The 27,794-nt window shown below is 44.7% G+C and overlaps 1 protein-coding gene across 1 annotated transcript in view; it reads right to left on the reverse strand.

Moving 5' to 3' along the window:
• The window catches only part of LOC106572902 (E3 ubiquitin-protein ligase UBR4), a 159,279-nt gene that overhangs the window by 121,321 nt on the left and 10,164 nt on the right, over window positions 1-27,794 (reverse strand). Inside the window, 12 exon segments of the mRNA XM_082962270.1 lie at window positions 485-570; window positions 790-946; window positions 1,233-1,420; window positions 2,902-2,946; window positions 14,801-14,918; window positions 15,524-15,661; window positions 17,625-17,733; window positions 18,139-18,389; window positions 19,056-19,180; window positions 19,738-19,862; window positions 20,336-20,580; window positions 21,645-21,784. Coding sequence (XP_082818396.1) covers window positions 485-570; window positions 790-946; window positions 1,233-1,420; window positions 2,902-2,946; window positions 14,801-14,918; window positions 15,524-15,661; window positions 17,625-17,733; window positions 18,139-18,389; window positions 19,056-19,180; window positions 19,738-19,862; window positions 20,336-20,580; window positions 21,645-21,784 — 1,727 coding nt within the window.

Genomic DNA, 27,794 nt, shown 5'->3' on the forward strand with positions numbered 1-27,794 from the left:
TTCCCTTCCCCCCCGAGTACGTCTGTTCCCTTCCCCCCCCGAGTACGTCTGTTCCCTTCCCCCCCGAGTACGTCTGTTCCCTTCCCCCCCCGAGTACGTCTGTTCCCTTCCCCCTCGAGTACGTCTGTTCCCTTCCCCCTGAGTACGTCTGTTCCCTTCCCCCTGAGTACGTCTGTTCCCTTCCCCCTGAGTACGTCTGTTCCCTTCCCCCTGAGTACGTCTGTTCCCTTCCCCCTGAGTACGTCTGTTCCCTTCCCCCTGAGTACGTCTGTTCCCTTCCCCTGAGTACGTCTGTTCCCTTCCCCCTGAGTACTTCTGTTCAAATTAAGTTCTTAAAGGTGCAGTAAACAACATTTTTTCTTCTTCTTTCAAATAAAAAGTATATTTCAGACCAGGTTATTAGTAGTGACAGGACTCGAGTCACTTGGAATTAAATAATGAGAGATAAATAACTGCATTAGAAAGATGTTCCCCGGGGCCTAACCTGCAGGGCTGGAGAGGGTAGGTCCGACGTCACCAGGGTATGGTTGAAGAGATACAGAGCCGACGCAAACTCTTCATCTGAGGAACCTGGGGGAGGACAATATTCAATTAGGAATTTATTAAGACACGTCAAGTGTCTTAACACCTGATTTGCATTAAAACATTTTATGAAAGCACTTTCCCATCCAAGGGCATCAATAGTTTCAATTGAATGGAAATACTTCAGGCTGAGAGCGAGCGAGAGAGCGCATTTACTAAACGCATGTACGATGATAATAATAAAATGGTATTTTTATTCCAACCAACCTTTGACGTCTTTGTCGACGTCCTTGATGATGCTGGCCAGCGTGGCCATGTGTTGTTCTGTCAGGGAGACAGACAGGTAGTTCCTGATAAAGTTGTTCCTGGACTTCAACATGGAGGTGGTGATGAAATTCAGGATGCTGGAGGCCAGACTCAGGAACTGAAACATCAATTAATAAATCAATATTTAACAGTAATACACACAGGCCTGTAGCATAGTTTCAACCTAGAATGTATTTTATTTATTTAACTAGGCAAGTCAGTGAAGGACAAAGGAACAGTGGGTTAACTGCCTTGTTCAGAGGCAGAACGACACACTATGAAGGGGGATGTAACATGGACACGTTGGGAGAAGTGTACAGAAATCAGACCACAGCCAATGCCTGTTACTATAGATTCATTTTCCAAATCCATGTTGTGTTTCCTAACACCCCCCAAGGCCTCACCAGCTCGGGGTCCTTGCGTCCGGCCAGGATGTTTCCGTTCTCTCCTGCGTTCTGCTTGGAGGGGCTCTTCAGTCTGGGAGAGGTCTCCAGGGGCGGCGGTGGGGGAGGCGGTGGGGGGGCCACCTTGTCTTTAGTTGGTGAGATGGTCTCCTCGAACCACAGACCCAAGATGGGCTCGCTGTCGTCATCTGGATCAGGATGGGTAGGACACGAGGTTAGACACAGACGGCCATGTCTCAGGGTTCAGTTCTCAACATGCCGTCTATACAAAGCACTGCCATCATCCTACGGTATCTATAGTCATGTCCTAAGTCGGCTCTCTCTCTCTCTCGTTTAGCCTTCATAACATTGCATTAAATTAGTATTTGAAAACACGACATTTCGCCTTCACACTGCAAAAAAACCAACAAAAAAAAACGTTTATCTTACCTAGATATCTCTTACCATTAGAATGCATTGACTTGATGTTCTACTAAGGTAAATAATTTTAGCGTACTGGCTAATCATTTTTCTAACTTAAACCAAAAAAAAAATTTTAATAAAGAGGCTTGATACAAATTGGGGATAAGAAATTCTTATTTTAAGATATTTGATGTTAAGACGTCTTACTAAGGCAAATTATCTTAGTGGACTGGCAGATAATCATTTAACAAGGCTCGAAACAAGTCAGAATATCTTAAAACAAGATACATTTTCTGGGTGAGCAAAATCAACTCGGAACAAGCCATTTTAACTTCATCTCAATACAATCGAGGTAAGATTCACATTTTTTTGCAGTGCATAACACTACATTTAGCCTTCATAACAACTACATTTCTTCATAACAACTACATCAGTCTTTGCAAGACAACATTCAGCCTTCATAACAGTAGGAAAAATGCAGCCTTCATAAGACTACATTGGCTGTGTTTACACAGGCAGCCCAATTCTGATATTGATTTTCACTAATTGTTCTTTTGACTAATCATAATCTCTGAAAAAGACCTGATTGGACAAAAGATCAGAATTGGGCTGCCTGTGTAAACGCAGCCATTTAGCCATCATAATACATTTAGCATTCATAACAGTACACTTAGCCACTATAACAATAGTCTCATAACACCAGGCTACATTTAGCCATCATAAAGTTATATTTAACCTTCATCACACTGTCATAACCATTCACAAGGTCAGAACTATGGCAAAATTCCTTTGGTGCAATTGGCCTGCTGTCACACATGCCACGACAAGTGATCACAAGTAAACTACTGATCAACTGAAGCCGAGATTAAAAATGCATATAATAGCATGCATCAAAAAGGGTAAGATAAAATACTTCTATGCCATATTTAGGATATTGGCCTTGTGAGGCTTACATTCAGCGCTACTCAGAGACTAAGAAATACAGAGATTATGTTGGCAACAAAAATTTCACGACAATCTAATTTGTTTTCCAACTATTGGTCTTGGAACTTTTGATGCCAACATAGAACCCATCAAAATTCTCCATCTCTTTCAGAACTCTGTATTTCTAGGACTCTGATGCTACTGCCTCTACTCAGCTTGGGTGGTGGTGCACCAGTCCAAAATCTAACTTTATTGTGGTTCATACAATAAAGTAAGCATATTAACCATGACTGCGAGGTGTAAACTACAGTGTGACCTAAGGGACAGAAAGCTAGCTGCTGACCTGAAACATTAGCTGTTCTTGCTGTCCTCTGTCTTCTCTCTGCTGCTGAAATATAAACACTTCTATAGTGGGTGGAGATGATTCTGTGTGGTGGCTCAGTTGGTAAGAGTATAACACTGCTATAGATGGTAAGAGTATAACACTGCTATAGTGGGTGGAGATGGTGGTAAGAGTATAACACTGCTATAGTGGGTGGAGGTGGTAAGAGTATAACACTGCTATGCTATAGTGGGTGGAAATGGTTCTGTGTGGTGGCTCAGTTGGTAAGAGTATAACACTGCTATAGTGGGTGGAGATGGTAAGAGTATAACACTGCTATAGTGGGTGGAGATGGTTCTGCGTGGTGGCTCAGTTGGTAAGAGTATAACACTGCTATAGTGGGTGGCTCAGTTGGTAAGAGTATAACACTGCTATAGTGGGTGGAGATGGTGGTAAGAGTATAACACTGCTATAGTGGGTGGAGATGGTAAGAGTATAACACTACTATAGTGGGTGGAGATGGTTCTGCGTGGTGGCTCAGTTGGTAAGAGCATGGCTCTAGTAACATCACGGTCGTGGGTTTGATTTCCGCTGGGGCCACATACACAAAAAATATCTGCGCTCACTGTACTGTAAGTTGCTTTGGATAAGTGTCTGCTAAATGGCATGCATCATAATAAGGCTCATACATACATACATACATACATACATACATACATACATACATACAGTGGCAAAGAAGGGGGTCGAGTGATAAATGGCAGATATGTGAGGGCAGAACTAATAAACGGGCTCTGCCCGATCACTAAAATGGCCACCCCGATCAGAACTACAGATCACAAAATGGCCGACTGCCAAAACTACCATTCCCAGAAGCAAGGGGAACCCTCAGAAGGTGGAGCCGACCCACAGATAAAGGGTCAAGAAAAACCAGGAAGAGAGAGAGAGGGTGGGAAGGATCTATGAACCATAGAGAAAGAGACAATCTACATTGGCTGGATTTACCGTGTACGAGCTGGACTGTTTTGGACTTACCGGTTGGCGTTTAGACCTGGACCTACCGAGAACCAGATTTGTGTACCGAACCCTGCTATCCTTGACCTTACATGTGGCCTGGGTGGACCAGGACAGCGAAACAAACACACAGGTACTGTCATGTTCGAAAGAACTTTAATTCTGGGCTGACTTTGGTGACAGTTTCCCACTTAATTTGTGACAAACGCTCCTAACTTTGAAGAGGCTTGCCACACGTGGTGGAGAATGTGGGCACTGGATTAACCGTACCGCTGGTTAGGTAGAAGAAGAAAAAAAAAGTTTAGTTAGCACTCCAAAAGGGGAGTCAGGTTTTTTTGTGGCTTTGTTTGGTTAGGACTGTTTTTCTTCAGGAAAATGAGTATGGGGGGAGCCATACAGGCCCTGTTACAAGCGGCGGCCGCCCAACGAGGCAACTAGAGCTCAACAAATAGCTCATCAGGATGCAATGCGAATGTATCAGGACACGTTACAGGTCCAGCACCGCACCAACCAGCTGCTCAGAGAAGAGCAAGAGAGAAACACCCGGGAGTTAAGAGAAGGCCTAAAGGGGCTAGCGGACCAAATTGGGGCTCAGTTACCAGCTGCAAATACCCAAAAGGTGGGCCAATCATTTTCTTCAAAAAATGACAGCGCAGGATGATGTGGAAGCATATCTTACCACCTTCGAAAGGACGGCAGAGAGGGAGAAGTGGCCGAAAGAAGAATGGGCAGGGCTTCTGGCACCATACCTGGCAGGGGACGCTCAAAAAGCATATTTCGACCTGGAGTTGAAGGATGCACAGGATTACGATAAACTCAAGGGAGAGATTTTGACTAGAGTGGGAGTGACCGATACCGTGAGGGCACACCGCTTCCATCAGTGGTCCTACAGACCGGTACAACCCCCCCCCCCCCCCCGAACACAGATGTTCGACTTGATTCACCTGGCACGGAAATGGTTGCGACCGGAGACCCGTTCGTCCGCCGAGGTCGTCGAGACCATCGTACTCAACCAGTTTCAGCGAGGTCTACCCCAAGAAGTGCGACAATGGGTTGGCCAGAACGAGGTACTTTCCGCCGACCATCTCATGGGCCTGGTTGAACGGTATTGTACGGCAGGAACAGCTGAGCAGGCGCAGGAGGAAAGATTCCCATTCCCCAGGCCTGGGCGAACCAGCGGACAGGGTAAGACTGTCCCAACAGGTGGAGGGGGAGGAGAGCAGCGTGGGGCCATGAGGAAAGAATCAGAAATCGGGCCGAGACACTAAGGAAAAAGCCGGAAACCGGGACTGGGGGTCGAGGAGGTCTCTCCCCCCCCCGAAACCCTATTATCTGTTACAATTGTAATCGACCGGGACATATTGCAGCCTACTGCCCTATTAAAGAAGAACCAATGCAATGTAACCTTGGTGAAAAAGAAGATGAGATATGGTATGCATGTCCCGTGGTAACCACTGTACTTGAAAGATCAAGAAACAAACATATGTGCAGGGTGAAGGTTGAAGAGAAAGAGGTTGAAGCACTACTGGATTCCGGCAGTATGCTAACCCTGGTCGTTGCAAACCTAGTGCCGACTCAAACTGTATACAAGTCAGGATATCAGTGTTACGTGCATTCATGGGGATACCCGTCTGTACCCCACAGCATTAGTGAGCATACAAACAGAGGACGGTCTGCTGGATTATGAGGTCGGCGTGGTCCCAAAGATGCCATATGATGTAATATTGGGTTTACACTTTCCTAACTTTGCGAAGTTAGGCCAAAAGAACGGCATATTTGAGAAGCCAACAACCCTGACCAAGCAGGAAGAAGCATGGGGCCTTCAACCAAGGCCAAGAAAAGAGGTCTCCCAGGGGCCAACCTCACAGGTACTAGTAGGGGAGGATGAGGATGAAGTGGCAAACCTCGTTGATAATGAACAGCCCAGTACTAGTGGGGCTGGGGTCGATCTGAATCCAGAGGACGACTATCTAGAACCAGCAGACCTGGCAGGGTACATGACTAATTTCGGGACGGCCCAAAACCAGGATCCAACCCTGCAGCAAGCCAGAGCAGACGTGCAGGTCGTAGATGGTACTCCCATAAATGATGCCTAATAGTTTTCCCCACTTCATCATGAAAAATGGTTTGGTGTACAGAGTCTCAAAAATAGGGGTTGATGTGGTGGAACAGTTGTTGGTCCCCACCCGGTACAGGAAGACAGTACTGGATCTAGCTCATGGGCACATTCTGGGTGGACACCTTGGTATCGATAAAACCCGAGACCGGATTGTAAGGAGGTTTTACTGGCCAGGAATTCAGGCTGAAGTGGCTCGGCATTGTGGAGAGTGCCAGGTAACAGCTCCCCGACCAGCATTTAGAAGCCCGGTAGTGCCACTCCCCATAATCGAAACGCCATTTGAGAGGATAGCGATGGATATAGTGGGCCCACTACCCAAATCCGCCAGAGGGCACCAATACATTCTGGTCATTCTAGATTATGCCACTCGCTACACAGAAGCCATTCCCCTTCGGACAATGGCTTCCAAAAATATCGCCAAGGAACTAGTGCCATTGTTCACCAGGGTAGGGGTCCCAAAGGAGATCCTTACTGACCAGGGGACCCCCTTTATGTCCCGCCTTATGGTGGACCTTTGTAAATTGTGGCAGGTGAAACAGTTGAGGACATCGGTTTACCATCCACAGACGGACGGGCTGGTTGAGAGATTCAACCGGACCCTGAAGTTAATGCTCAGGAAGGTAATCGACAAGGATGGGAAAAACTGGGATTGCATGTTGCCATATCTGATGTTTGCCATTAGAGAGGTTCCTCAAGCATCGCTGGTGTTTTCTCCCTTCGAGCTGGTATATGGGAGGCACCCCCGGGGAATCTTAGACATCGCCCGGGAAACCTGGGAACACCAACCCACCCCGTATACTAGTGTCATAGAGCACGTCACGGCAATGCAAAACAGGATAGCCACAGTCATGCCCATCGTCAGAGAGCACATGAGACAAGCACAAGAGCACCAGCGGCACACTTATAACCGGCAGGCTACCCTGAGGGAATTTCAACCGGGAGATAAGGTGTTAGTGCTGATCCCCACGGTAGAGTGCAAACTACTAGCCACATGGAAAGGACCATATGAGGTACTGGAGAGAATAGGAGAAGTTAATTATCGGATCCGACAGCCAGGTCGACGGCCTCAGGAACAGATCTATCACATAAACATGTTAAAAGCATGGAGAGAGAGAGAAACACTAATGGTCACGTACCCCACACACACACTCAGGAGACAGCCGAAGTAAATATTTCACCTACTCTGTCCCCAGCACAAGTACAGGAAGTAAAGACCTCAGAGGTACCCGGCCGAACTGAGGTTACGGCTCATGATATCGTTTCACTACCAGAGAGAAAAGTGAGCATGAGGCCATATCGGGTACCCGAGGCTCGACAGGCAGCGATTAGAGCAGAGACGGAGAAAATGTTGACAGCTGGAGTGATCGAAGAGTCACATAGTGAGTGGTCTAGCCCAATTGTGATGGTCTCCAAGCCCGATGGGTCTTTGCGGTTCTGTAACGACTTTCGGAAGGTAAATGAAATCTCCAAGTTTGATGCCTACCCCATGCCCAGGGTAGACGAACTACTGGAGAAAATTGGTAAAGCTCGGTACATTACGACCCTGGACCTGACAAAAGGGTACTGGCAAATTCCTCTGACCCCCAGGGCCAAAGAAAAGACAGCCTTTGCAACCCCTGACGGTTTGTTTCAATACACCGTCATGCCAGTCGGCCTACACGGGGCCCCAGCCACCTTTCAACAGCTCATGGACAAGGTCCTAAAACCGCACCAAGCATACGGCGCAGCTTATTTAGATGACGTGGGGGATCTACAGCCTAGATTGGGAATCCCACTTACCCCGGGTACAGGCAGTGTTAGACGCCCTTAGAAAGGCAGGGCTCACGGCGAACCCTGCCAAGTGTTACGTGGGGTTAGAGGAAACGGAGTATCTGGGATACACCGTGGGAAGAGGATTAATCAAACCCCAACGTAAGAAGGTGGAGGCAATTAGAGAATGGCCGAAATCAGTAAATAAGAAACAGGTTCGAGCCTTCCTAGGGCTGACCGGGTACTACCGGAAGTTCATCCCAAGTTATGCCACAGTGACCGCCCCACTCACCGACATGACTAGAGCCAGAGGGCCAAACATGGTCAAGTGGGATGAAAGGGCCACCAAAGCATTTAGGACATTACAGGAGGCCCTCTGCTGTAATCCAGTGCTGGTGGTACCAGACTTTGAGAGAGAGTTTGTGGTTCAGACAGATGCCTCAGAGGTCGGCTTGGGAGCAGTGCTGTCCCAAGAGGTAGAAGGGGTGGAACACCCCATCCTGTTTTTAAGCAGGAAGCTGGAACCACGGGAAACCAACTACTCAGTTGTTGAGAAAGAGGTGCTGGCAGTAAAATGGGCTCTGGAAAGCCTGAAATACTACCTGCTGGGGCGCCACTTCACCCTCATCAGTGACCATGCACCACTCACCTGGATGCATAGGGCTAAAGAGAAGAACGCTCGGGTGATGCGGTGGTTTTTGAGTCTCCAACCGTTTCACTTTGACTTGAAACACAGAGCAGGAAAGGAAATGGGAAATGTGGATGGGTTATCCCGCAAGCACACATATTTTGCTGCGGTAGCCCAACCTAGGGGGTCGGATCTGGGGGGGGGAGATGTGTGGCAAAGAAGGGGGTTGAGTGATAAATGGCAGATATGTGAGGGCAGAACTAATAAACGGGCTCTGCCCGATCACTAAAATGGCCACCCCGATCAGAACTACAGATCACAAAATGGCCAACTACCAAAACTACACTTCCCAGAAGCAAGGGGAACCCTCAGAAGGTGGAGCCGACCCACAGATAAAGGGTCAAGAAAAACCAGGAAGAGAGAGGGCGGGAAGGATCTATGAACCATAGAGAAAGAGACAATCTACATTGGCTGGATTTACCGTGTACGAGCTGGACCTACCGAGAACCAGATTTGTGTACCGAACCCTGCTATCCTTGACCTTACCTGTGGCCTGGGTGGACCAGGACAGAGAAACAAACACACAGGTACTGTCATGTTCGAAAGAACTTTAACCTCTATGGGCTAGGTGGGACGCTAGCGTGCCACCCGTGGTGCACTCCATCAACAGCAGGTGCATTTCAAGAGCGGCAAATTTGAATCCAAATAAATGTCAAAATTCAAATTTTTCAGAAATACAACTATTTTACACCATTTGAAAGATAAACATCTCCGTAATCTAACCACGTTTTACGATTTCAAAAAGGTTTTACGGCGAAAGCATAAATTTAGAGTATGTTAGGACAGTACATTTACAAGAGTTGTGTGTAATGTTTTGTCAAGTCAAAGACAGGGTCACCAAAACCATAAAACCAGCTAAAATGATGCACTAACCTTTTACAATCTCCATCAGATGACACTCCTAGGACATTATGTTAGACAATGCATGCATTTTTAGTTCTATCAAGTTCATATTTATATCCAAAAACAGCGTTTTACTATGGCATTGATGTTGAGGAAATCGTTTCCCTCCAATAACCGGCAGTCAAGTCAGCGTCACAAATTAAATAATTAAAATTAGAAAACATTGGTAAAATATTATATTGTCATTTAAAGAATTATAGATTTACATCTCTTGAACGCAATCAACTTGCCAGATTTAAAAATAACCTTACTGGGAAATCACACTTTGCAATAATCTGAGCACTGCGCCCAGAAAAATACGCGTTGCGATACAGACTAGACGTCATGTTGGGGAGATCTAAAATCGAAAATACTATGTAAATAATCCATTACCTTTGATTCTCTTCATCAGATGTCACTTCCAGGTATCACAGGTCCATAACGAATGTAGTTTTGTTCAAAAAAGCTCATCATTTATGTCCAAAAATCTCCGTCTTGTTAGCGCATGATCTAAGCCAGCCGGACTTCTCGTCATGAACGAGGGGAAAAAATATATTTACGTTCGTTCAAACATGTCAAACGTTGTATAGCATAAATCATTAGGGCCTTTTTTAACCAGAACATGAATAATATTCAAGGTGGACGAATGCATACTCTTTTATAACGTATTGGAACGAGGGTACCCAACATGAACTCGCGCGCCAGGTGTCTAATGGGACATCATCGTTCCATGGCTCTTGTTCGGTCAGATCTCCCTCCAGAAGACTCAAAACACTTTGTAAAGGCTGGTGACATCTAGTGGAAGCAATAGGAAGTGCCAAAATATTCCTCAGCCCCTGTGTTTTTCAATGGGATAGGTTTAAAGTCAATACAACACATCAGGTATCCACTTCCTGTCAGAAAATGTCTCAGGGTTTTGCCTGCCAAATGAGTTCTGTTATACTCACAGACACCATTCAAACAGTTTTAGAAACTTTAGAGTGTTTTCTATCCATATATAATAAGTATATGCATATTCTAGTTACTGGGTAGGATTAGTAACCAGATTAAATCGGGTAAAAAAAAATTATCCAGACGTGCAAATGCTGCCCCCTAGCCCTAACAGGTTAATTCTGGGCTGACTTTGGTGACAGTTTCCCACTTAATTTGTGACAAACGCTCCTAACTTTGAAGAGGTTTGCCACAATACATACATACATTCATTCACAGTTGAAGTCGGAAGTTTACACACACTTAGGTTGGAGTCATTAAAACTCGTTTTTCAGCCACTCCACAAATGTCTTGTTAACAAACTATAGTTTTGGCAAGTCGGTTAGGACATCTACTTTGTGCATGACAAGTCATTTTTCACAGACAGATTATTTCACTTATAATTCACTGCTTCACAATTCCAGTGGGTCAGAAGTTTACATTCACTAAGTTGACTGTGCCTTTAACCTGTTGGGGATAGGGGGCAGTATTTACACGGCCGGATAAAAAACGTACCCGATTTAATCTGGTTACTACTCCTGCCCAGTAACTAGAATATGCATATAATTATTGGCTTTGGATAGAAAACACCCTAAAGTTTCTAAAACTGTTTGAATGTTGTCTGTGAGTATAAGAGAACTCATATGGCAGGCAAAAACCTGAGAAGATTCCATACAGGAAGTGACCTGTCTGACAAGTTCTTGTTCATCTTGGCTCTTTTTATTGAAGACTGAGGGTCTTTGCTGTAACGTGACACTTCCTACGGCTCCCATAGGCTCTCAGAACCCGGGAAAAAGCTGAATGATATCGAGGCAGCCCCAGGCTGAAACACATTATCGCCTTTGGTAAGTGGCCGATCAGAGGACAATGAGCTTAGGCGCGTGCACAAGTCGACCCCATGCTTTATTTTCTTTCGTCTTTTTACCTAAACGCAGATTCCCGGTCGGAATATTATCGCTTTTTTACGAGAAAAATGGCATAAAAATTGATTTTAAACAGCGGTTGACATGCTTCGAAGTACGGTAATGGAATATTTAGAAATTTTTTGTCACGAAATGCGTCGTGCTCGTCACCCTTCTTTACCATTCGGATAGTGTCTTGAACGCACGAACAAAACAGAGGATATTTGGATATAACTATGGATTATTTGGGACCAAACCAACATTTGTTATTGAAGTAGAAGTCCTGGGAGTGCATTCTGACGAAGAACACCAAAGGTAATAACATTTTTCTTATAGTAAATCTGACTTTGGTGAGTGCTAAACTTGCTGGGTGTCTAAATAGCTAGCCCTGTGATGCCGGGCTATCTACTCAGAATATTGCAAAATGTGCTTTCACCGAAAAGCTATTTTAAAATCGGACATAGCGATTGCATGAAGGAGTTCTGTATCTATAATTCTTAAAATAATTGTTATGCTTTTTGTGAACGTTTATCGTGAGTAATTTAGTAAAATTTTTGTAAATTCACCGGGGGGTATGCTAGTTCTGAACGTCACATGCTAATGTAAAAAGCTGGTTTTTGATATAAATATGAACTTGATTGAACAAAACATGCATGTATTGTATAACATAATGTCCTAGGAGTGTCATCTGATGAAGATCATCAAAGGTTAGTGCTGCATTTAGCTGTGGTTTGGGTTTTTGTGACATTATATGCTAGCTTGAAAAATGGGTGTCTGATTATTTCTGGCTGGGTACTCTGCTGACATAATCTAATGTTTTGCTTTCGTTGTAAAGCCTTTTTGAAATCGGACAGTGTGATTAGATTAACGAGAGTCTTGTCTTTAAAATGGTGTAAAATAGTGATATGTTTGAGAAATTGAAGTAATAGCATTTCTAAGGTATTTGAATAACGCGCCACAGGATTCCACTGGCTGTTACGTAGGTGGGACGATTTCGTCCCGCCGACCCTAGAGAGGTTAAACAGCTTGGAAAATTCCTGAAAATGTCATGGCTTTAGAAGCTTCTGATAGGCTAATTGACATCATTTGAGTCAATTGGAATTGTACCTGTGGATGTATTTCAAGGCCTACCTTCAAACTCAGTGCCTCTTTGCTTGACGTCAGGGGAAAATCCAAAGAAATCAGCCAAGACCTCAGAAAACAAATTGTAGACCTCCACAAGTCTGGTTCATCCTTGGGAGCAATTTCCAAACGCCTGAAGATACCACGTTCATCTGTACAAACAATAGTACGCAAGTATAAACACCATGGGACCACGAAGCCGTCAAACCGCTCAGGAAGGAGACGCGTTCTGTCCTCCTAGAGATTAATGAACTGTGGTGCGAAAAGCGCAAATCAATCCCAGAACAACAGGAAAGGACCTCGTGAAGATGCTGGAGGAAACGGGTACAAAATTATCTATATCCACAGTAAAACGAGTCCTATATCGACATAACCTGAAAGGCCGCTCAGCAAGGAAGAAGACACTGCTCCAAAACCACCATAAAAAAGCCAGACTACGGTTTGAAACTGCACATGGAGACAAAGATTTTAGTTTTTGGAGAAATGTTCTCTGGTCTGATGAAACAAAAATGGAACCGTTTGGCCATAATGACCATCGTTACGTTTCGAGGAAAAAGGGGGAGGCTTGCAAGCCAAAGAACACCATCCCAACCGTGAAGCACGGGGGTGGCAGCATCATGCAGTGGGGGTGCTTTGCTGCAGGAGGGACTGGTGCACTTCACAAAATAGATGGCATCATGAGGAGGAAAATTATGTGGATATATTGAAGCAACATCTCAAGACATCAGTCAAGAAGTTAAAGCTTGGTCACAAATGTCTTCCAAATGGACAATGACCCCAAGCATATTTCTAAAGTTGTGGAAAAATGGCTTAAAGACAACAAACTCAAGGTATTGGTGTGGCCATCACAAAGCCCTGACCTCAATCCTATAGAAAATTTGTGGGCAGAACTGAAAAACCGTATGGAGCAAGGAGGCCTACAAACCTGACTCAGTTACACCAGCTCTGTCAGGAGGAATGGGCCAAAATTCACCCAACTTATTGTGGGAAGCTTGTGGAAGGCTACCTGAAATGTTTGACCCAAGTTAAACAATTTAAAGGCAATGCTACCAAATACTAATTGAGTGTATGTAAACTTCTGACCCACTGGGAATGTGAAAGACATAAAAGCTGAAATAAATAATTCTCTCTACTATTATTCTGATATTTCACATTCTTAAAATAAATTCCTGATCCAATCTGACCTAAGACAGGGAATTTTTACTAGGATTAGATGTCAGGAATTGTGAAAAACTGAGTTTAAATGTATTTGGCTAAGGTGTATATAAACTTCCGACTTCAACTGTATATACACACATACACTACTATGGCCTGTGCAGGGCTGAATTACAAGATAAGTGTGATTCTGTCTCAGTTGTCATACATCTGTCTTCTGACCAGCGGAGGTTGGCGTCACTTTAAAACTGCAGGACGTGTTCATTGCAACGAGTTTGATTCACGTTCCATTTATTCCATTCCAGCCATTACAAAATGCGCCCCATCCTCCTCCCGATTTTTAAAGTGACACCAACCCCCAATGACCTACCTGCTGTGCCTACCCTGTCAAGAAGCCTGACTCTGTTGCTGCGGCTGCTGCTATATCCCCCTGTGGTGACTTTACAGCGTCCCGCAAAGCACAAGAACTGCCTGAACACATTCTTGACTCTCCTCAGGCATGACTCTGACGGTAGCCCAGATACACAGGTCAAACAAACAAAGCTTTCAGAAGGCATACACACACTTTCAGACCCTGGAACATTATTAAAAAGGTTATCAGATCTGGTAGACAGACTTACTTTCATCTACTCTGCCTAATATCTTAAAGTACATTGTATCGCAGATTTGTGTATGTGTATGAGCTCTCTCAGCCCTCGTGATAGGAGATGAGAAGTGATGCTGTTCTTTATGACGTGGGGGGGGAGAAACAGAGCGAAAAACAGAGCGAGAGAGAAACAGAGCGAAAAACAGAGCGAGAGAGAAACAGAGCGAAAAACAGAGCGAGAGAAACAGAGCGAGAGAGAGAGCGAGAGAAACAGAGCGAGAGAGAGAGCGAGAGAAACAGAGCGAGCGAGAGAGCGAGAGAAACAGAGCGAGCGAGAGAAACAGAGCGAGCGAGAGAAACAGAGCGAGCGAGAGAAACAGAGCGAGCGAGAGAAACAGAGCGAGCGAGAGAAACAGAGCGAGCGAGAGAAACAGAGCGAGCGAGAGAAACAGAGCGAGCGAGAGAAACAGAGCGAGAGAGGAGCGAGAGAGAAACAGAGCGAGAGCGAGAGAGAAACAGAGCGAGAGAGCGAGAGAGAAACAGAGCGAGAGAGCGAGAGAGACAACAGAGCGAGAGAGAAACAGAGCGAGAGAGAAACAGAGCGAGAGAGCGAGAGAGAAACAGAGCAACAGAGCGAGAGAGAAACAGAGCGAGAGAGCGAGAGAGAAACGGAGCGAGAGAGCAAGAGAGAAACAGAGCGAGAGAAACAGAGGGATGAGGGGAAGGGGCAGTACCTTGGCTGCTGTCTTCCTCTGTGCTGCTGAAGTCGTCTTCATAGTAGGTGTTGGAGTCTGTTGAGGCACTGGCATCACTGCTAACCGAGCCTTTCCTCTGGCGCTGCAGGACACAGGCCTAGGGGAGGAGGCACGTCAAGGACAGGCATTGTCAGCAGGCCAGGTACTTATAACGTTTTTCAAAGCCTTCAATGCTTTTGTATTAAAAGCAGAGATAAAACATGAGGACTGAGCGGCTGATTGTAATCATCCTTTACTGGAGAGCAGCAGATTCAGATCAATTGTTAGAGGAAGAGTGGTTTCCATGTCACATACAGATGATACCACAGTGTGGTAAACCATATGATGACCACACAGTAGTAAAAAAGCCTGGCTAGTTTGGTGGTGCTGCTGCAGCCTTCAGCACATGTCTATGGTTTTCAATCTGTGGCATTGTGTTGTGTGACAAAACTGCACATTTTAAGAGTGGCCTTTTTAATTGTCCCCAGCACAAGGTGCTATTGTTTACTCAGCTTCTTGATATGACACACCTGTCAGATGGATTATCTTGGCAAAGGAGAAATGGTCACTAACAGGGATGTAAAAAAAAAATTGGCGCACAAAATGAGAGAAATAAGCTTTTTGTGTGTATGGAAAAACATGGGACCAACACTTTACATGTTGGGTTTATATTTTTTGTTTAGTATAAATATATATATATAAAAATTAAAAACAGTTTAGTACCTTCTTGTATGAGGTGGACAGAAGGTTGAACAGCAGGTTGGTAAGAGGAACAGAGTCCAGGAGCCTCTGAACCCTCTGGGTGGATGTGTTCTGCGCCATGATGTTGAGCTCTGCTGGGGGCCCGTCACTGGCCCAACCCTGGGGAGAGAAGAGAGGGGGTGGAGAGAAGAGAGGGAGGGGGGGAGGGAGAGGGAGAGAAATAATGGGGGGGGAGAGAGAGGCAGGGGGGGAGAAAGAGGGCTGGAGCTTCACTGGGTCTCGAGCATAAGAATCATCATAAATTATGAAAATGGTGATTGATCCATATATGTGTGGGCTGGATTGCTATTGATTAATCCTATTTTTACATGAATCATTAATCTATCAGAGGGTATATCTGGGTGTGAGCCTGAGAAATGTTTGCGTCCTGGTTTGATAACAAACGTTGTGTACATGTCACAGTTCTAGATGTTTTGGAACTACACTGCTCCAAAAAAATAAAGGGAACACTTAAACAACACAATGTAACTCCAGGTCAATCACACTTCTGTGAAATCAAACTGTCCACTTAGGAAGCAACACTGATTGACAATACATTTCACATGCTGTTGTGCAAATGGAATAGACGACAGGTGGAAATTATAGGCAATTAGCAAGACACCCCCAATAAAGGAGTGGTTCTGCAGGTGGAGACCACAGACCACTTCTCAGTTCCTATGCTTCCTGGCTGATGTTTTGGTCACTTTTGAATGCTGGCGGTGCTTTCACTCTAGTGGTAGCATGAGACGGAGTCTACAACCCACACAAGTGGCTCAGGTAGTGCAGCTCATCCAGGATGGCACATCAATGCGAGCTGTGGCAAGAAGGTTTGCTGTGTCTGTCAGCGTAGTGTCCAGAGCATGGAGGCGCTACCAGGAGACAGGCCAGTACATCAGGAGACGTGGAGGAGGCCGTAGGAGGGCAACAACCCAGCAGCAGGACCGCTACCTCCGCCTTTGTGCAAAGAGGAGCAGGAGGAGCACTGCCAGAGCCCTGCAAAATGACCTCCAGCAGGCCACAAATGTGCATGTGTCTGCTCAAACGGTCAGAAACAGACTCCATGAGGGTGGTATGAGGGCCCGATGTCCACAGGTGGGGGTTGTGCTTACAGCCCAACACCGTGCAGGACGTTTGGCATTTGCCAGAGAACACCAAGATTGGCAAATTCACCACTGGCGCACTGTGCTCTTCACAGATCAATGCAGGTTCACACTGAGCACATGTGACAGACGTGACAGAGTCTGGAGACGCCGTGGAGAACGTTCTGCTGCCTGCAACATCCTCCAGCATGACCGGTTTGGCGGTGGGTCAGTCATGGTGTGGCATTTCTTTGGGGGGCCGCACAGCCCTCCATGTGCTCGCCAGTGTTAGCCTGACTGCCATTAGGTACCGAGATGAGCTCCTCAGACCCCTTGTGAGACCATATGCTGGTGCGGTTGGCCCTGGGTTCCTCCTAATGCAAGACAATGCTAGACCTCATGTGGCTGGAGTGTGTCAGCAGTTCCTGCAAGAGGAATGCATTGATGCTATGGACTGGCCCGCCCGTTCCCCAGACCTGAATCCAATTGAGCACATCTGGGACATCATGTCTCGCTCCATCCACCAACGCCACGTTGCACCACAGACTGTCCAGGAGTTGGCGGATGCTTTAGTCCAGGTCTGGGAGGAGATCCCTCAGGAGACCATCCGCCACCTCATCAGGAGCATGCCCAGGCATTGTAGGGAGGTCATACAGGCACGTGGAGCCCACACACACTACTGAGCCTCATTTTGACTTGTTTTAAGGACATTACATCAAAGTTGGATCAGCCTGTAGTGTGGTTTTCCACTTTAATTTTGAGTGTGACTCCAAATCCAGACCTCCATGGGTTGATAAATTGGATTTCCATTGATTATTTTTGTGTGATTTTGTTGTCAGCACATTCAACTATGTAAAGAAAAAAGTATTTAATAAGATTATTTCATTCATTCAGATCTAGGATGTGTTATTTTAGTGTTCCCTTTATTTTTTTGACCAGTGTATTTAAAAATTGGGGGGGGGGGGGGGGATAAGCCGCAATGAAGCAGCGTGTTTGTTACTTACTGCACTAACCCGGTGCAGAGCCTCCACCTGCAGGTCTTGGAACAGGGAGGTCAGCAGTTTGATGGAGTGGTTAGCCAGGATCACTGACAGGACACCAAAGCCTTGATGTCTGAGACGAGAGAACAGAGAAATGTTTCTAAAGTCTCAATGGAACAGCAAACAGATATATATATATATATTATTTTTAAATCGGTCTTTCTTTGATACTTTTAGGTCCAAAGTTTGAAAATAAAAGTATATTCTCAAATAGTTAAATATTGCTTGGAAATGTAGACAGTTGAAGGAAGGATGGTTAGTTTTCATTTTATGTTAGTTCCATGGAGATTGCTGGATGCAACCTTAGAATTAACCACTTCCTGACTTTATTGTCCCCATGGGGAAATATCGTTGCCGTGTCATGTACACATTTAAAGTGGCGTTTAAATACAAAACAAAATTGACAAAAACAACTTTCATTAACAGTTACATACTTAACAGCACAACAATGGTTAGAAACTACAAGAGAGCTACCCACCCTTTGGCAGGGCCCAGTTTAGGGGAGCCAGCTCCGTCCTTGGTGCGGGCGGCTATGTCTCGGACCCTGAGGGCGGCCAGAGGGTCCTTCTCCTTGCCCTTGTCAGCCAGGGTCGTGGGACTCAGGTTCAGGATCAGGTACAGGCTGTTCAGCAGACACCACGCTCCCAGCAGCTGGAAGTTCTGGTAATGTTCTCCTCCAGCTCTGCGGGAGCTGCTGATGGCCTGGCCGATCATTTCGTAGATGTCAAGCTGTTTGAGAAAACACACATCAAACCATGAGAAATTAACTCAATCATAAGACAAGGAAGTGTTTCCTAATATCCTATTTATTGAAGGAGGGGATTATTTTTTTGGGTGGGGGGTTTAAAATTAAAAAACACTGAACGTACAAAACATTAACACCTGTTCTTTCCATGACATAAACGAACCAGGTGAATCCAGGTGAAAGCTATGATCTCTTACTGATGTCAGCTGTTAAATCCATTTTAAATCAGTGTAGATGAAGGGGAGGAGACAGGATAAAGGAGGATTTTTAAGCCTTGAGACAATTAAGACATGGATTGTGCATGTGTGCCATTCAGAGGGTGAACGGGCAAGACTAAATATTAAAGTGCCTTTGAATGGAGTATAGTAGTAGGTGCCAGAGGCACCGGTTTGTGTCAAGAATTGCAACGCTTCTGGGTTTTTCACGCTCAACAGTTTCCCGTGTGTATCAAGAATGGTTCACCACCCAGAGGACATGTCAACATGGGCCAGCATCCCTGTGGAACGCTTTCGACACCTTGTGGAGTCGATGCCCTGACAAATGAAGGCTGCTCTGAGGGCATAAATAGGGGTGCAAACCAATATTAGAAGGGAAAAAAAAGTGTTCTTAATTGAATGTTTTGTAACACTCATGTATATACACACACTTACACATTTCTGTACGATGGTAGCGGCGTCATTTTCATAGTCCTCCTCTTTGGAGCTGGTGGAGGCTGTGCGAAGCTGCAGGCCGCTGCCCACCTGCAGGATGGCCATGCACGTGGCAACGCTCACACCTGGACGAGAGAACAAGCACATATTAGATTCATCATTGACTGACTGAGAAGCACATATTAAAAGTGATTGATAGTTGGTATTCAGCAGTCATTGGTATTCAGCAGTTTACTGCTGAAATACTGCTGAAGAACTACTGAAATAGTGATTTTTGTCAGACAACATCGACAGCAGCTCTGTAGAGATGAGACTTTAAATGAAATAAAGTCATAAAATTAAACTAATGTAATATAGAAAACCACTGAAATATAAAGTGAATAACTGAAGGTTAATAAGTGATCAGCAGTAATGGACAGTCACTACCGTCATGCGACTTGTATTCACTGTGTTGTCACAGCATTCAACCCACATAGTGCTTTTAATGTTTAAAAAATATATATATATGAAAATCATGAAAATCTGTGATAATCTGTTTATAATATAACCGAAACGACCTCAAAAAGTACTAAAATCGCTCAGCACATTTGACAATCCTCTGCCATTTTTTTTTTAAGGGACATTACACTACTATATGTAACCAAAGCAGAGATGGAACCCAACACGAACCCATATAACGTACCGGCATAGAGACAGCTGAGTGCCAACACAGTCATGTCCAGAAGTCTCCCAGGAGTCAGAGGCTCCAGGACAGGCAAGGACAAGGTGTCCAAGGCCATGGTCACATCTATCACCAGGGAGTGGAACCTGAAGGGGGGGGGGGGGGGGGGGGGACAAGATCAGAGGTCACACACAAATGTCAGAGACACAGGGGGGAAAAAAAAAAACCCACTGAGGTAAGCACTGGTAGTGTGCCAAAAGAGCGTGCCACATGGCGCGAGAGCGAGCACCACAGAGCGTGCTATATATAACCTTGGGGGGGGGGGGGGGGGGGGGGCCCGGTTGGTGTCATACTTATGCCCCAGCTAACACACCTGACTCCAATAATCAACTAATCATGATCTTCAGTTAAAAATGCAATTAGTTTAAAACAGGTGTTAGAGACGGGGGAGTGTGACACCAAATCAGGCCCCCGAAGGACTGGACTTGCCCAGGCCTACTTATAGAGAGGGACAGTATGTCGTAGGACCAGAGAAACCTGTCAGGTGAGACAAGCCGGTTTATTGGCAAAGTTCTAAAAAAAAAAAAAACACACACAAAAATTCCCCACACAAACCTACCCGTTGCGGACAGCAGTTGCATCTCCGACGGTGGCGGGCATGATGAAGAAGGAGTTGGCTGAGACGGCGTCCTGGAAACGGTTGATATAGCGCAGGAAGTAAGGGAGGTTCAGGCAGACACGCAGCAGCTTCTCTGACCCGCCCAGTTCCTGGAGACTGGACACATTCTGGGACACGAAGGCATTCTTCATTTTGGCCTGGAAGGTCTGGTCTGTCGTCGCCTGGTCCTCACTCTCACTCTCCGCCTAAACAGACAGCACAACAAAACAAAAAACTGATACAATTGACATGAAACAACCCCTTAGGGAAGTTAAATAAAAGGTTAAATAAAATAAATAAAAAGTTGGATATAAGCTACAACTTAAGTGAACTACCCCTTCAAATGCAAAGTGAATATAATCAAAACACACATTCCGCTCTTCCCCCGTTCCACTGCGCAGTCCCTATTCCACTCTCCCCGTTCCACTGCGCAGTCCCTATTCCGCTCTCCCCGTTCCACTGCGCAGTCCCTATTCCGCTCTCCCCGTTCCACTGCGCAGTCCCTATTCCGCTCTCCCCGTTCCACTGCGCAGTCCCTATTCCGCTCTCCCCGTTCCACTGCGCAGTCCCTATTCCGCTCTCCCCGTTCCACTGCGCAGTCCCTATTCCGCTCTCCCCGTTCCACTGCGCAGTCCCTATTCCGCTCTCCCCGTTCCACTGCGCAGTCCCTATTCCGCTCTCCCCGTTCCACTGCGCAGTCCCTATTCCGCTCTCCCCGTTCCACTGCGCAGTCCCTATTCCGCTCTCCCCGTTCCACTGCGCAGTCCCTTGTTGGGGGTTACCCTGGGGGTCAGGTGTGGGGCTAAAATATATATATATATATGATAACCTTTGTATGCTTGCGATGCACAATGATGGAACAACACTGGGTAATGTAGCTCTTTAGTTCTCAGGCTGAGATCTAAAGCTCCTATTGATTGTCACACAGACTCAAGGCCTGAGATAGTAGAGTGAGTAACCACAGTCTAGAGATGTTTTCCTCATCGTAGATGCTCTGTATCTAATCCAATGCAACAGTGTTAAGATATGATTGACGGTAGGTTGAATAAAGAGCGTCGTCTCCTGTTTCACCACACAGATCTTTACTATATAGACTACTGAGGTAATTCTGTATGTGAATCTCTGTCTGCAATTGCATTTTATTACTAAAGAGTTTTATACCAACGTTCCTGTGTCATCTATCTGGAAGACTGATTGTTGAAGGAAAACTTACATCATCCCATGCGAAAGACCACCCAACACCCTATTCTGCTCCTCCCGTTACACTGACCTGTGTGCGTCCTGAGGGAGAGGCCAGCACGGTGAGGTCAGGGTTAAACACAGAGGTCAGCTGATTGAAGAAGTTCATCTGTACTTCCTTGTGTCGCAGCTCAGGGTTCACTGGAGACAGCACCTCCTTCTGGTCCTCCACTGAGAGAGGAGGAGACACAGGGCAGAGTGAGAACGACTGGTATAGACAGTATAGAAAACATAGACAAACACATTCCGCTCAAGAGAGGGAATCTCCTTCTGGGAGACACAGAATACACTGGCATGGACATACAAAGACGGAAAATATTGAAACAGACACACACAAGACATTAGTGTCCCAAGGTATACCGAAACTTGGATACTACAACATGAAAAGCGATTCGATACTAGAATTTGTGTTACTTTCAGTACTTCTGTCTATCAACACAGCCAATATCCCCCATGGAGCGCACCATGCCTGCTCCACTGCTAGCCTGCACTGGGAGTCGGCCTGCACCATGCCTGCTCCACTGCTAGCCTGCACTGGGAGTCTGGCCTGCAACACTGCTAGCCTGCACTGGGAGTCTGGCCTGCAACACTGCTAGCCTGCACTGGGAGTCTGGCCTGCAACACTGCTAGCCTGCACTGGGAGTCTGGCCTGCAACACTGCTAGCCTGCACTGGGAGTCTGGCCTGCAACACTGCTAGCCTGCACTGGGAGTCTGGCCTGCAACACTGCTAGCCTGCACTGGGAGTCTGGCCTGCAACACTGCTAGCCTGCACTGGGAGTCTGGCCTGCAACACTGCTAGCCTGCACTGGGAGTCTGGCCTGCAACACTGCTAGCCTGCACTGGGAGTCTGGCCTGCAACACTGCTAGCCTGCACTGGGAGTCTGGCCTGCAACACTGCTAGCCTGCACTGGGAGTCTGGCCTGCAACACTGCTAGCCTGCACTGGGAGTCTGGCCTGCAACACTGCTAGCCTGCACTGGGAGTCTGGCCTGCAACACTGCTAGCCTGCACTGGGAGTCTGGCCTGCACCCTGCCTGCTCCACTGCTAGGATTCACTGGGAGTCTGGCCTGCACCATGCCTACTCCACTAACTCACTGCTAGCCTGGGAGTGTGGGCTGCATCATGTTAGCTCCACTATCTCACTGCTAGCCTGGGAGTCTGGACTGCATCATGTTAGCTCCACTAACTCACTGCTAGCCTGGGAGTCTGGACTGCATCATGTTAGCTCCACTAACTCACTGCTAGCCTGTACTGGGAGTCTGGGCTGCATCATGTTAGCTCCACTAACTCACTGCTAGCCTGTACTGGGAGTCTGGGCTGCATCATGTTAGCTCCACTAACTCACTGCTAGCCTGGGAGTCTGGGCTGCATCATGTTAGCTCCACTAACTCACTGCTAGCCTGTACTGGGAGTCTGGACTGTATCATGTTAGCTCCACTAACTCACTGCTAGCCTGTACTGGGAGTCTGGACTGTATCATGTTAGCTCCACTAACTCACTGCTAGCCTGTACTGGGAGTCTGGACTGTATCATGTTAGCTCACCACGCATGATGCACAGAAGTGAACACAATTGAATACTGCGACACGGCATTAAGAAATATTGAAACTGTTAATTACTGTTTGCAAACCAAGGTCCATACAGACAAAAAGATACAGGTAGATTCCAGCTTTGTAGGCTACAGAGCCTTCAGAAAGTATTCACGCCTCTTAACATGTTCCACATTTTGTTGTGTTACAGCCTGAATTTAAAATGGGTTAAATGTATATTTTGTGTCACTGGCCTACACACAATACCCCATAACGTCAATGGAATTATATTTTAGAATTTTGTTTACAAATTATTTATAAAAAAGTATTCAACCCCTTTGTTATGGCAAGCCTAAATAAGTTCAGGAGTAAAAATGTGCTTTACAAGTCATAAGTTACATGGACTCACTTCTTGTTCAATAGTGTACCTCATCTCTGTACTCCACACATACAGATAATTGTAAAGGTCCCTCAGTCGAGCAGTGAATTTCAAGCACAGATTCAACCACAAAGACCAGAGACGTTTTTCAGTACCTCGTAAAGAAGGGCACCTATTAGTAGACATTGAATATCCCTTTGAGCATGGTGAAGTTATTAATTACACTTTGGATGGTGTATCAATACACTCAGTCACTACAAAGACACAGGCATCCTTCCTAACTTAAATTAGTTACCGGAGAAGAAAGAAAACGCTCAGCGATTTGACCATGAGGTCAATGGTGACTTTAAAACAGTTACAGAATTGATTGGCTGTGATAGGAGACAATTGAGGATGGACCAACATTGTAATTTCCCACAATACTAACCTAATTGTCTAAGTCAAAAGAAGGAAGCCTATACAGAATAAAAAAATATTCCAACACATGCGTAGGCCCTAAAGTAAAACTGCAAAACATTTGGCAAAGAAATTAACTTCATATCCTGAATACAAAGAGTTATGTTTGGGGCAAATCCAAACAACATCACTGAGTACAATGTCATATTTTCAAGCATGGTGGTGGCTGCATCATGTTATGGGTATGCTTGTCATCGGCAGGAACAAGGGAGGTTTTTTTTGTTGATAAAAAAGGAACGTAATAAAGGCCTTTCCGAGTGGCGCAGCGGTCTAAGGCACTGCATCGTAGTGCGTGAGGCATCACTACAGACCCAGGTTTGTTTTTAGGCTGTGTCACAACCAGCCGTGAGAGGGAATCCCATAGGGCTTTGCTTGCGGTTTGGGGTTTTAGGCTGGGTTTCTGTACAGCACTTTGTCACATCAGCTGATTGATCGATTTACTTCATTTTCAATAAATGTGCAAACATTTTTTAAAACATGTTTTCACTGTTATTATGGGGTACTGTGTGTAGATGGGTGAGAACAAATATATATTTAATCCATTTTGAATTCAGGCTTTAACAACAATGTAGAATAAGTGAAGGAGTATGAATACCGAAGGCACTAACTTTCCATGCACTAACTTTTTTTGCAAACCATAAGGTAAAAATATTCTGTTTCAAAGCCGATTACTACTCAAAACTTTACGTCTCTCCCTCAGCCAAAGATATATTGCCTCAGCGAACTGAGGGGTCCGACAGGCCGCATGGCTCTTAGTCCATAAATTACTTCATTACTGGTTCGAGACAGGGCACACTTGAATAAAATAAGCTACTTCTATGCAAATGTTGTTGATCAGTACAAAAAAATAAGTACCACACGGAAGGGAAGCAGATTGCCATCTGTAACCCCGTGAAATCAGCCGAAAACAAGCTCAATAACTCACCGCATTCACACACTTATTGAATATGCATTCACCTGTATTATAAATATTTTCTTAAATTTACCCAGTTTATCAAGAGATTTACCATTCAAATAAATTATGACCATTAAAGTTATGTAGTCAGATATTTTTTACCAAAGTCAAAGTGATTGTAAAATATTGGCTCATTTAAAGCATACAAGGCTGTCTCTGGAGAACCAACGATTGGACAGGGCAGGAGCCGAGTTTCTGGATCAAGTGACATTCTATGACTGACTAATATGCCTTCATTTTTTTTTTTTAACTGTGGTATTGTTTTGGTATCGAGTATCGTGACACTTAAAACATGGTTCCCGTGACAACACTAGAGGACAGCAGGTCTACAACACAGACACACACACAGATACACAACCCCGTCTCTGGGCAGGGACCAATGACCATCCATGTGGGAATGTGAAAGGGCTAAATCCCTACTGAGAGAAGCAGGGGAACAAAGCTCTCTTTCTGCCAGCCCAGCACTAGACAAATAACAGTGGTCCATAGACAGATGAGATGATGTCTAGACCAATAGACTAGAGTGTGGGATAGAATCCAATAATGTAAAATAGAATATCTAAATAGTATACAGGGCCCTATAAAATGTATTTCCTATTTTTTCAGGTTTCCGTAGGGGAAAAAATAATCCGGTTTTCGCATTTTTTTTTTTTTTAATCACACTTTTTATTTTTTTTATAGGAAAACAATTTGATGTTGCAAGTCCACAACACAATGCTTAAACTGTATGAGGAGACCACTTTCGAGGTCTTGGGAAAAAAATCTAAGAAATTTAGATTTTTGGGTGTCATTACCCTTTAATACAAGTGTGTCCTTTAGCACTCATGTGATGGCAGAATTTGCTTAACAAATGGCCACTGGATTTATGCAAATAATCAGGATACCATTCTGCCAGGTAGGCATAGGTAGTGAAAGGGGAAGTGCAGTTAAAAATGTGATTTCCTTTTTATATATTTCCACACTAGGTCAAAATATCTCAATTTTCACATTTTCAGTGTTGCCTTTTTGTGTAAGAGCTGTTTAAGATTAATATAAAAACAATAGGGAATTTCAGCCTGTTCAGGTGGGATGGAACTTTTGGCCCACATCATGATGTCACAATGTGATCTGATTACAATAGACCAATGACTATTCATCTGGGTAAGGGGATGGGCTCTAGACCATCCAAATCAGCCAATCAGAGCTGTGTATGAAAATACCTTAATTTGTTTCCTAACGCCCACACGATCAGACTGAGCGACATAGTGATTTAAAAATAAAATGACAAAGACTGCATGGGGGCTTTAACATTTAATAGAAACGTTTTCATCTGTACCAGAAGAAGGTTATTTAATAAGCATTTTAGCTAATGGCTACACAAACTGTAGACATACGCGCGCACCGCACACAGAGACAGGGCCATTCCTGTGCCATTTAAGAAAGCTGCATTTTGTTTATGTATTGAGATTAAATTGGGCAAATTAATACATTTTCTAACAAGTTCAATACATTTTAGAAAATTGTTGAATTCCGTTTTTACATGTCTGGATTACATGATACCGTCTGGGTTCTCCGCAAAGCAGATTTTATAGGGTCCTAAATATACAGGTTCATAGACTGATAAGACCTAGACCACTAGCGTAAGGCATTTCGTTTCATATTAGACAACAATAGCTAGGTTTCCATCCAAATGAAGACAGATTCATGCGAATATTCTAAAATAAAATAATAAAAAGGCATTTTTCCCACCAGTGGTGTGTTTCTACCAAATGGACTTGTTGCAGATCAAAGTTAGTACATGGTAACATAGTGCCCACAAAAGCTTACGTTTTCATGTACCAAATTGAAACTGTGACGTGAATTTAAATTTTAAAAACTCTATCATTTCACATCATTCAAATTTAACCAAAAAAATTATTTAAAAAATCCCACCATGTCAAACAAACAAATTATCTGTTGGAATTTATACAATTTTACCAGAAACTTCCCAGCTTAAAACAGTGGATGAAAACGTGGTTAGTGACAGGAAACTAAACTGAGCAGTAATCAGTTATTTTTCATCCCCATGCTTTCAATCAAAAACTAGTCTCCCTAAGCAGTCAGCTTGCTAACCACAATGTTAACAATGTTTCAGCATTGGTCTGGGATTTCCCCAGACAAAAGGCCTTGATAAACTGCCAATTGTTTTTAGGCAATGTTGCTGGCAACAGAATAGGGTATGAGACACTGGAGCAATGATGAGCAAATGGACATGAATAGTAGATTTTAATATGAAGCATTTAAAAAAAAAAAAGTTATACTTAAACTCAATATCCCCATTTATTTACTCATCTCCTATAGCTTGTTGCTGCCTGTTTACTGCCACATCTGCACTGGAATGTATTATCTAACAAAGGAAGTCTCGCTGCTATCCTGGGCATCCACTTAACCTACTACCAATCAACTCAATGGCAACGCAGATATAAAGGATGACTAGATTCAGAAAAGGTTTAGCTTCCCAAATCTTAAGCTGGGAAGTATAAATGGTATTCATCCAGCTAATTAAAACATAAAAAAAGAAAAATAAATCTTAAACGAAAAACTAAAATGTAAAAGCTACATGACTAGCTAGCGAATTAGCCTATTTGTCCCATTGGACAAAGCATGCACTTACATCCGTAGATATTTTTGGCAATTAAACTGAACACAGTATGTATTAACGTATCATGATATAATATTGCAGTGGAGCAACATACGAGACGTGAATGGCCAACATCTCAAACCAACATGGGAGTTGATTTTCTCTCGCTTCAGCTCAAAATCCAGACAGCTGATGTTCAGGAAGAGCTGCAAAATCTGGATCCCTACAAATCAGCCGGGCTAGACAATCTGGACCCTTTCTTT

This window comes from Salmo salar, chromosome 15 (assembly GCF_965601325.2).
Source record: "Salmo salar chromosome 15, fSalSal1, whole genome shotgun sequence".
Taxonomy (NCBI): Eukaryota; Metazoa; Chordata; class Actinopteri; order Salmoniformes; family Salmonidae; genus Salmo; species Salmo salar.